Source organism: Dipodomys ordii, unplaced genomic scaffold (genome assembly GCF_000151885.1).
Source record: "Dipodomys ordii isolate 6190 unplaced genomic scaffold, Dord_2.0 Scaffold115, whole genome shotgun sequence".
Lineage (NCBI taxonomy): Eukaryota > Metazoa > Chordata > Mammalia > Rodentia > Heteromyidae > Dipodomys > Dipodomys ordii.
This window is the reverse complement of record NW_012267331.1, coordinates 548,508-559,692: the sequence shown is the minus strand read 5'-3', so window position 1 is coordinate 559,692 and position 11,185 is coordinate 548,508. Positions and strand designations below refer to the sequence as shown.

At 61.3% G+C, this 11,185-nt stretch overlaps 1 protein-coding gene across 1 annotated transcript in view; it reads left to right on the top strand.

Annotated features, from left to right (window-relative positions):
* The window catches only part of Myt1l (myelin transcription factor 1-like), a 170,952-nt gene that overhangs the window by 146,170 nt on the left and 13,597 nt on the right, over positions 1-11,185 (top strand). The window contains exons 16-17 of the mRNA XM_013028870.1: positions 5,890-5,973; positions 7,316-7,537. Coding sequence (XP_012884324.1) covers positions 5,890-5,973; positions 7,316-7,537 — 306 coding nt within the window. The remainder of the gene's footprint in view (positions 1-5,889; positions 5,974-7,315; positions 7,538-11,185) is intronic.

The following is an 11,185-nucleotide window of genomic DNA, read 5'->3' as shown; positions in this document are numbered from 1 at the left end:
CAGAGCGCTTACTACCACACAGGAGACCAGCCACAGAGCGCTTACTACCCACACAGGAGACCAGCCACAGAGCGCTTACTACCCACACAGGAGACGAGCCACAGAGCGTTTACTACCACACAGGAGACCAGCCACAGAGTGCTTACTACCCACACAGGAGACGAGCCACAGAGTGCTTACTACCACACAGGAGATTAGCCACAGAGTGCTTACTACCACACAGGAGACGAGACACAGAGCGCTTACTACCACACAGGAGACCAGCCACAGAGTGCTTAGTACCACACAGGAGACCAGCCACAGAGCGCTTACTACCACACAGGAGAGGAGCCACAGAGCACTTACTACCACACAGGAGACCAGCCACAGAGTGCTTACTACCCACACAGGAGACCAGCCACAGAGCGCTTACTACCACACAGGAGACCAGCCACAGAGCGCTTACTACCACACAGGAGACCAGCCACAGAGCGCTTACTACCACACAGGAGACGAGCCACAGAGCGCTTACTACCCACACAGGAGACGAGCCACAGAGCGCTTACTACCCACACAGGAGACCAGCCACAGAGCACTTACTACCCACACAGGAGACCAGCCACAGAGCGCTTACTACCACACAGGAGACCAGCCACAGAGCGCTTACTACCACACAGGAGACCAGACACAGAGCACTTACTACCCGCACAGGAGACGAGCCACAGAGTGCTTACTACCCGCACCGGAGACGAGCCACAGAGCGCTTACTACCCACATAGGAGATTAACCACAGAGCGCTTACTACCACACAGGAGACGAGACACAGAGCGTTTACTACCCACACAGGAGATTAGCCACAGAGTGCTTACTACCACACAGGAGACGAGACACAGAGCGCTTACTACCACACAGGAGACCAGCTTACTACCACACAGGAGACCAGCCACAGAGCGCTTACTACCACACAGGAGACGAGCCACAGAGCACTTACTACCACACAGGAGACGAGCCACAGAGCGCTTACTACCCACACAGGAGACCAGCCACAGAGCACTTACTACCCACACCGGAGAGGAGCCACAGAGCGCTTACTACCACACAGGAGACGAGACACAGAGCGCTTACTACCCACACAGGAGACCAGCCACAGAGCGCTTACTACCAGCACAAGAGATGAGCCACAGAGCACTTACCGCCGGCCAGACTGCAGGTATCTTCTCACCATGTGAGTCCCCTCCTCAGGGTCCCTGCTGTCCTACCTGCCCAGGAGACACAAAGGCAGGGAGTCCCCCTTCCCCATCCTCTCTACCACTCCTCCTCCCATCCTGGACCCTGTCCTGGGCTCCGTCTGAAAGTGGGCAGTCTCTCCTGTGTCCTTGGAAAATCCTAAGTCCTGTTGTAAGCAGACATCTTGGGACAATGAAACACCAGGCTTGAGACAGCCAGGAGACCAGGAAAGGTCTTCACCACTAGGGTCTGCTGCTCACGGCCTGCACTGCTGCTGCGTCCACCGCACTGCACCCACCGCTCTGGGCCTGCTCACGGCCTGCACTGCTGCTGCGTTCACCGCACTGCGCCCACCGCTCTGGGCCTGCTCACGGCCCACACTGCTGCATCCACCACTCTGCACCTGCTCACGGCCTGCGCTGCATCCACCGCTCTGGGCCTGCTCACGGCCCACACTGCATCCACCGCTCTGGGCCTGCTCACGGCCCGCACTGCTGCATCCACCGCTCTGCGCCTGCTCATGGCCCGCACTGCATCCACCGCTCTGGGCCTGCTCACGGCCCGCACTGCTGCATCCACCGCTCTGGGCCTGCTCACGGCCCGCACTGCTGCATCCACCGCTCTGCGCCTGCTCACGGCCCGCACTGCTGCATCCACCGCTCTGGGCCTGCTCACGGCCCGCACTGCATTCACCGCTCTGGGCCTGCTCACGGCCCGCACTGCATCCACCACTCTGCGCCTGCTCACGGCCTGCACTGCTGCGTCCACCGCTCTGGGCCTGCTCATGGCCCGCACTGCTGCGTCCACCGCTCTGGGCCTGCTCATGGCCCACGCTGCTGCATCCACCGCTCTGGGCCTGCTCACGGCCCGCACTGCGTCCACCACTCTGCGCCTGCTCACGGCCTGCACTGCTGCGTCCACCGCTCTGGGCCTGCTCACGGCCCGCACTGCGTCCACCGCTCTGCGCCTGCTCACGGCCTGCACTGCGTCCACTGCTCCGCACCGGCTCATGGCCCGCACTGCTGCGTCCACCTCTCTGGGCCTGCTCACGGCCTGCACTGCTGCGTCCACCACTCTGCGCCTGCTCACGGCCCACGCTGCTGCGTCCACCTGGGCCTGCTCATGGCCCGCACTGCGTCCACCACTCTGCACCTGCTCACAGCCTGCACTGCGTCCACTGCTCCGCACCGGCTCACGGCCCGTGCTGCTGCGTCCACCACTCTGGGCCTGCTCACGGCCCGCACTGCTGCATCCACCACTCTGCGCCTGCTCACGGCCCACGCTGCTGCGTCTCTGGGCCTGCTCACGGCCTGCACTGCTGCGTCCACCACTCTGCGCCTGCTCACGGCCCACGCTGCTGCGTCCACCTTTCTGTGCCTGCTCACGGCCTGCACTGCTGCGTCCACCGCTCTGGGCCTGCTCACGGCCCGCACTGCTGCGTCCACTGCTCTGGGCCTGTTCACAGCCTGCGCTGCTGCGTCCACCGCTCTGCACCTGCTCACGGCCCACGCTGCTGCGTCTACCGCTCTGGGCCTGTTCACGGCCTGCACTGCTGTGTCCACCGCTCTGCGCCTGCTCACGGCCCGCACTGCCTCTGCCCTCTGCCCATGTTGACGGCCAGCCCAGAAGCATTGCCGGCCTGTGCATGTGAGTCCTCTGCGGGGCATAGAAGCCAGCCTCCCACAGCTTCTCCTCACCCCATCTGGAGCTGTGGGCCACCAAGCCCCCAGGCTGTCTCTCACCCACAGACGGCAGGTGTCCCAGACACTTACTGCTGTCTATGGTGGACACCGCCACTAAAGGTCCTAACTGGCCTTACGTCAGCTCCAGGGTCGTGTGACGTCACCCCACAAACAGCAGCACTCGAGCGGCCAGAGGCTGGGAGGCAGAGGCCCATGAGCTCAGGTCATTTCCGGTTACTCTCCTGAAAAGCAGGAGCACAACAAGGATTCGCGTGTCTCCCAGCTGTGGGGGTCAGGCAGAGGGACTGCACTGTGGTGTCTGACCACAGGTCACAGATCACAGAGCTGCAGGTCTAATCCCAGACCACAGGTCACAGATCACAGAGCTGCAGGTCTAATCCCAGACCACCGATCACAGATCACAGAGCTGCGTGTCTAATCCCAGACCACAGGTCACAGATCACAGAGCTGCCGTGTCTAATCCCAGACCACCGGTCACAGATCACAGAGCTGCGGCATCTAATCCCTGACCACAGGTCACAGAAGCAGCCCTCTCCCACTGGGGACCTGAACTTATGTAAGTGACTCCATTTTGATTTTTACCCTGGAGTACTGGGGTCTGCTGCAGGAACAGCCAAAAACAACAATTCTCTGAACACCGAGTGACCTCTGTAACGTTCTCCAACACCAGTCACCTCTGTAACGTCCTCCAACACCAAGTGACCTCTGTAACGTCCTCCAACACCGAGTGACCTCTGTAACGTCCTCATGACACTGAGTGACCTCTGTAACGTCCTCCAACACCAAGTGACCTCTGTAACGTCCTCATGACACTGAGTGACCTCTGTAACGTCCTCCAACACCAAGTGACCTCTGTAACGTCGTCATGACACCGAGTGACCTCTGTAACGTCCTCATGACACCGAGTGACCTCTGTAACGTCCTCATGACACTGAGTGACCTCTGTAACGTCCTCATGACACCGAGCACCTACATCTCACGTGAAAATGTAGATACATACTGGGACTGTACATGGAAACAGTGAACTGTGGCCAGCAGTGTCTCTTTGGGAAATCTGGGATCATTCCAAATGTCCACACAGAATTCTAGAAACCAAGTACATCCCCCAGCTGTTTATCCACCAGACGCTAGGAAAGCGTGGCGTCTCAGAATACCCCTGCCTCCACAGATGATCACTGGAGGGCAGGGCAGGAAAGCAAACAAGTGTGTTGGAAAAGGCTGGGGCCAGGCTGGGAAGGTGGCTCAGTGGTAGAATGCTCGCCTAGCAAGCACGAAGCCCTGGGTTCGATTCCTTGGTACCACATATGCAGAAAAAGCTGGAAGTGGGGCTGTGGCTCACCTCACGTGGTAGAGCGCTAGCTTTGAGATAAAGAAGCTCAGGGACAGCGCCCAGGCCTGAGTTCAAGACCCAGGACTGGCAAGGAAAAACAAAAAGAAAAAGGCTGGGGCCTAAGACAGAGGCGAGTGGAGAGAGGAGGGTGTTGGGGGGAAGGAGGCGCGAGTCACATAAGGAGACAGAGATGGACCCTGGTGCTGACAGGAGCCTCCCACGGCCCGTGAGCTCCAGCGGGCAGGAGCCTCTCACACCCCTAGAGCACAGAACCTGCGTTGCTTCTCTACCTCCAGGGCCGCCAGGACAGAACAAGTCACTTACTGGGGGGCTCAAACGTGGGGCCGTGGTGGACCTGTCAGGCCGTCGCCTTGTCATTTTAGCACCATGTTCAGAGAAGGCGCCCCTCTGCCAGCAGCAGAAAGGCCACCTGTGGTCGCCGCGGCCGCAGTCAGCCTGCTGTGCCAGGAGTGAATGTGGCCTGGGGGGGGGGGGGCTGGTCTGCCCTTGCTCAGTCCAGGGCCTGGGCTCGGGTACCCAGAGGCTTTGCCTCCCTTGGCTGAGGACCCTGGAGAACAGAGAGCAGGCTTTGCAGGGCCCCATGGCACTCTCAAAGTAGGGAGGCTGCAGGCGCCTTGGAGGATCCAACTCCAAGGCAGGGGACAGCATAGGGCAGGGCACACAGACTCGGGCGGGAGGCTGGGCGGGATGTAGGAAGCACCAGGACTCAGGGCTGGGGGAGAAAGCATGTCAGCGGTCAGCAGAGCAGAGAGTGACGCTCAGACCGGATGCATGGGGGCGGGGCACCAGGATGAACAGCTAGGAAGTCCTGAGCACCCTCGGGAGAAGCCACACTGCCCCCAACCAGGAGCTCTAGGAGTCAGCATCTGCGCTACCTGGGCAGGGTGGACAAGGAGATACAGGAGGGAAAACCAGCAATGAAATAAGTGGCTTCAGCCTCCAGGGTCCCCTGAGGGACAAGACCTGAGCCTGTCCTGGGCTGTGCTCTGGCTCCGCCCCCTCCCAGTCCTGGGCTGTGTGCTCTGGCTCCGCCCCCTCCCAGTCCTGGGCTGTGTGCTCTGGATCCGCCCCCTCCCCGGTCCTGGGCTGTGTGCTCTGGCTCCACGCCCTCCCAGTCCTGGGCTGTGCTCTGGCTCCGCCCCCTCCCAGTCCTGGGCTGTGTGCTCTGCTCCGCCCTGTCCCCGTCTCCCTGGGGAACCATTCTTCTGACATCTTTTCTGGCCAGCCTCAGCTCACCAACTTCTTTGCTCTCCCTCTTGGCTTTTTCACTCAAGGCTCACACTAACACTTGAGCCACATCTTCACTTCCAGCTTTTTGCTGCTTGCCTGGACATGAGTCTTGTGCATTTGTCTGTCCAGGCCGGTTCCATGGTTCTCAGACCTCAGCCTTCTGAGCGGCTGGGATTACAGAGGTGATCCACCAACGGCTCCCGTTTCAAGGCCATTTGTTTTGCCCTGAGTGAGGCACCCAGCTCCCCAGGCTCCTGGCTCCTCGAGGAGCAGCAGATGAAACTCATCTCTCTGGACCTCCATCCTGTCTCCCCAGAAACTTGAGCTAGAGCCAGGCCAGGCTAGGAGACGGTGCCAAATCTGCAGGTGGGCTGTTTCTAAAACATGTTTTACCTTTAGCCTTTCAGGATGCCCGAGGGCCAAGAAAAGTGGCATTCGGATAGCACAGAGCAAAGAAGACAAGGAAGACCAGGAGCCCATCAGGTATGTGGCCGGTGAGGCCAGGATGTAGAGGCCAGGTCGTGGAGGCTGGGATGTGGAAGCACCCGGTAAAGTCCCAGAAAATACAGGCCACAGCAGGCATTGGCTGGGCTTTCATAGGCTAGTAGGCCGGGAAACGCAGAAGGTGCCTGCCGGCAGGCTGAGACACAGTAACATTGCCCACTAGTGTTTGTGTACCCCAAACCATAAGACACTGCCACCCCCCACAGGGTTTCCTGGGGACATCAGACTCTTGAGAGATTGCCAAGGGACTAAGCATGACACCCCATGAAGGCTGACTCACGGGGGCCCCCCTGAGCGAGTGCCGGCCCTGTCCGAGCCTGCGTGGCTGCGTCTCAGAAACCCACAAGAAGAGCTGGGGGGCTTCCTGGAATGTCCACCTCAATAGCTTTAGAGACAAATATTAGTCTAAAAGTTAAGAGGTAAGAGAAATTAAAGCTTATCAAAATGCCTAGGAAATATGAGTTGCTGTGGAATGATAACACAGATGACCGAAAGAAATGCAGGGGCTGGGAAGGTGGCTCAGTGGTAGAGTGCTTACCTTGCATACATGAGGCTCTGGGTTCGATTCCTCAGCACCACATAAGCAGAAAAAGCCAGAAGTGGTGCTGTGGTTCAAGTGGTAGAGCGCTAACCTTAAGCTGAAGAGCTGAGGGACAGTGCCCAGGCCCAGAGTTCGGACCCCATGATGAAAGAGAAAGAGAGAGAGAAAAAGAAAGAGAGAAAAAGAAAAGAAATGCAGGTAAATCTGTGGGCTAGGTCACCAGAGCCGTGAAGAAAGACACAAAGGAAGTCATCTTCCTATCCGGCACCTCAGCCCCTGCCCAGGGCCAGGAAATCTGCCTAGCGAGCTTGCAGCTGCAGCTGGACACCCCAGCCCCGCCCCTGCCCAGCTCGTCCCCCGCCTCTGCCCCCTCCATCCCCGGGCCTCAGGGAGGCCCTATGGCCCCGCGGCCCCCTGGGGCATTGTGTCCTCCAGAGTGCTCTCCAGCTCTTGGTGGCCATGTGTAGCAGGCCCCTCTGGTGTAATTCTACCCATGGGCTGGCCTTGGCCACACCCACGCCTTGCCCTGCCCTGGCTCTGTCCAGCCACCCTCACAGCCTCTACACCAGGGGCCCCTCACAGCCAGACCCCTTCCAGAACCTTCTCCCCACGGAGTAATACTTCATGTCCCCACTAGGGGGTGCCTTGGGCCCTCTTTCTGCTGTGTCCTCTTCTCTGGGCTGGGAGGACAGGGGTTCGATTCCTCCCACACCAGGCTGGCTTCCCTCGGTCCCGGAAGTCAGGCCAGGAGGCTAACGCGGTCCGTCCGTGTCCCCACAGGTGTCCGGTGCCCGGCTGTGACGGGCAGGGCCACATCACGGGCAAGTACGCGTCGCACCGCAGCGCCTCCGGCTGCCCGCTGGCCGCCAAGCGGCAGAAGGACGGGTACCTCAATGGCTCACAGTTCTCCTGGAAGTCCGTGAAGACCGAGGGCATGTCCTGCCCCACCCCGGGCTGCGACGGCTCTGGGCACGTCAGCGGGTCCTTCCTGACACACCGCAGGTGAGGGTGCGGGGCGGGGAGGGGTCCTGACGCACCGCTGGTGGGGTCCGAGCCTGGCCAGGGTCCTTCCTGTGGGGTTCCTGGCCCTGAGTCCTGCTGGGAGACCTGGACTTGCTGGTGCTGGGTAGAAAGGGTCCCTGGTGCATCCCCCCCGGAAACCCAGCACAGACCGCAGCAAACCTGGGATGTTTAGGAGAAGATGGCAAAGCTCTCAGTGTGTTTGTCAGGCAGTGTCTTCAGGGGATCCACCATAAGAAGCAGATTTTAAGCCCACAGGTGCCCGCCGGCACACAGGGGCTCTCTGTGGAGGGCAGCATTCATCTTGGCTACAACTAAAAGGCAGCCCGGCGTGCAGAGAAGATGGCGCTGGGCATTGTGAGGTTTGAACGCCTGTCCTGTTCCTCACCCCAGTAGCTGACAGAGACTCAGACACATCCTAACAGATCCCTGCGCAGGCTGGAAACGCATCTGCACCTCAGCCAGGTTCCGCGGCTGCTCCCTGTGGGCGCCACGCACCTGGGGGCTCAGCCAATCCCCTTTTGGGCCCCGGGTCTATGGGGGCCACAGACGTCCAGGGAACGGCGCAGTGGCCGCACCCCAACCCGATGACGGCCGGGTGGCAGCAGGTGCCGGGAAGGAGGTAGACCAGGACTTGTGTGGGACGGGGAGCCAGAGCGACAGACGCTGTGTCCAGTGCGGCGCCCTGCGGCAGAGCCAAACACAGGCGCCAAGTCATGCTCAGCATAGAGTCCCTGGCGGCTGGCCACTGAGACCCAGGGAGGAAACGCAGGACCGTGCGTGCCGGTGTGGATCGCACCGCAGAGATGCCGACTAGGTGCTGGCCCTCCTGCAATCCCTGGGGAGCGTCTCGGCCACCTGGCTCTGCAGGCGCGGAGGCCCCACCCCCACCCCCACGGGCGGGGAGCCCACCCCTTCCCTCTTCACACGTCTCCCCAGCGGAGATGAGATGCAGTCTGCGGAGATGCGCCTCGCCTCTCCGGTGCACAAGCAGGGACCAGAAACAGACCAATGTCTGCAGCCCTCAGGCCTGCTGTGCCTGAAGCCACTCTTCCACACGTCCCAGGTCCCCACCGCTCAGCCCAGCCTCAGGGCGTCTGGAGTAACCCCTGCCTCTTGACCCGAAGCTGGGGGTCTCCTTCACACCCTAGCTCCTGAGCTAAGTCGTGTCTGCACAAAGGCAGAGCTGATCTTAAGAGGAACCCCTTCGTTTTGACTTTGGGAATTGCTGGGTCTTAACAGAGCATTCCATGGAAATCTGTCTCTCAGAACAGCTGTGCTCTCAATGTGCGTCAGAGGAAGGCTTCCCCCAGCCTCAAGCAGAGGCCAAAGGGCCTCTGTTTTCCTAATTCAGGAGGGGAGTGTAATCTGGTGGCGGCGGCCACGGCACGGCCCGCACCAGGGTCTCTGAGGCCCCTGGTCCCTGGGTGTGGAGTAGTCGGGACACCAGAGACCAGCGCTGAAGGAGGAGGAGCACATCTTTGGGAGGTAGACGTGGGCCGCAGCCTTACTGAGGCTCTGGGACTGCACCTGGGGTCACCTGAGGCTCTGGGACTGCACCTGGGGAAGGAAGGCTTGAGAAAGGTGTACACAGCAAAGCAAGGGCGCCAGAGGAGGAGGCGGGGAGGGGGTGGCTGCCAGGCACTTCTGCCCCAGCAGAAGGGCCAGGCTGTGCGATTTACCAGCAAAGGCCCCTGGGACACAGCAGTCTCCCGGGGCTCTGGGGGCTGTGATCGGAGACCCAGGCCCGGCAGGAGGGGCTCCAGGGAAGTTCTCTCCTCACTTGCACAGGAGGCCTCTGTTAGTATCGTTGGTTCCGGGCGCCTTAGGACCTTGCCGGACCTTAACGATCCTGTTCAAGTGCTCGTCTCCTGCGGGACCCCGACATTAGGCCGTAACGGGGGATCCGTGATGGTTTGGTTGTCGATATTTTCATTTGAGATTTGTGAGGCACATTCATTAGGCATCTGGAAATGGGGAGCCAGAAGGAGGAGCCCCTGAGAGAGCGTGCTCTGCCCAGAGCCTCGTCTGATCTGCTGCTGTCCGGACCAGGCATGGCAGGAGGGATCTGGGACAGCCTCGCTGGCACTCGCCCGCCTGGGAGAGCTGTGGCGCCACAGCAGCAGAGGCCAGATGCCCCGGGTGCCGAGGGAAGGGCTGATTCCTGGAAGGAGTCGGAAGGAGAGCCCGGTCTCTCGAGCCTCCTTCCCCCGAAGGAAACTCAGGAAGCTTCTACCCTCCCTCTGAGGATTGTTTCCAGGAGCAGGTCCCGGCGTGGAGAAGCCTTGACCAGCGGGCATTCCCCTCAGGGCACTGCCGTGCCGCGGCCCACTTTCCATTCACGGCAGCCAGCCCACGCGCGGGCTGGGCTACAGGGACGTGTGGTTTTCTTCATATTTCCCTCGAGAACCACAGGGAGACCAGATTGCCACGTGCAGCACTTCTTCTGGAGTTGGTTTTATGCATCGTGGGCAGATGGGCCATACGCTGTCACATAGCTTCAACGGTCGTCCATCCCCCGGCAGAGGGGGAGCCCAGGAACGGGCCTGTCTATCTAACAGCACGTGCCCCTCCTCGGCCACTTCTGAGCTCACACAACTATCGGCTAGGCTTCTGCTTTCCGCTGCAAGCACAGAGGCCTGGAGGTGCCCGCAGGACAGCCGGTCTCCTCCCAGGCCATCGTGAAGGTGGGCCCTCCCCAGCCTGGCAGGGTGAAGGCTGTGGCCATCCCGGCTGGACCACACACAGCAGACGGAGGACACCGAGCACACTCCACATCTTCTCCACCCAGGAGTGCTCTGGAAGCCTCCAGGTCCCGCAGCAGCCTGGGGTTTGTACGATCCCTGCGTCCGGGGCTTGGATCCCTGCCATGGGCAGATCCCCGGGCCTGGCTGTGCCCCCCACACCTTCCCTCCCTCCCCAGACAACCCGCAGATCTGCCCTGCCACCGTCTGACCAGGGAGCCCCGTCCACGGCGGAGACAGAAGCCATGCCCCACAGGCCCTTGGCCGGTCCTGCATGGGTCTGGCTGCTGCAGGAGGCTGGACGGGCGGCGTCCACTCAAAGCCCAGCAGAGACAGCCTCTAAGCCCACCGTGATGCCTCACGGGGCCGGAACTCGCCGGCTCTTGCAGGGACACCCTTCCACTCCACCCGCCGGGGAGGGGCCCGTGAGTGCTGGGGATGCCGAGAATGCGCACTGCCCCCCAGCTTCGCTCCCTCTCCCCCGTCCCCGGCTGCACAAACGGCTCCTCCGTCAGTCCGTCATTCTGAGGAGGCCTGTGGGACACCTGCGTCCACGGAACTCTGGGGCCAGCTCCCCGCTCTCCTCCCCAGGGCTCCGTGGCCGGGGGGCCCACCGCAGGCTCCCGAAGCCCCGGTCGCCACGCCACCTCTGCACCTGCCCTGGCATTCTGCGTCTTTCAGCTCAGCAGTTTTAGTGTCTGACAGAAAGCTGTGGGGAGAGAAAAGTCTCCCCCGTGCATCCTGCAGGACCGCATGGATGCCGGAGGCCGCGGGGCTCATCTGTGGCCTGGTCCTCCTCCGCCCAGGCAGCAAGGCGTCCAGCACAGGGCCACACCGGAGCCCCGGCTGCCGTGCGGCCTGGTCAGCCCGCGCCGTCCGGTCAGCC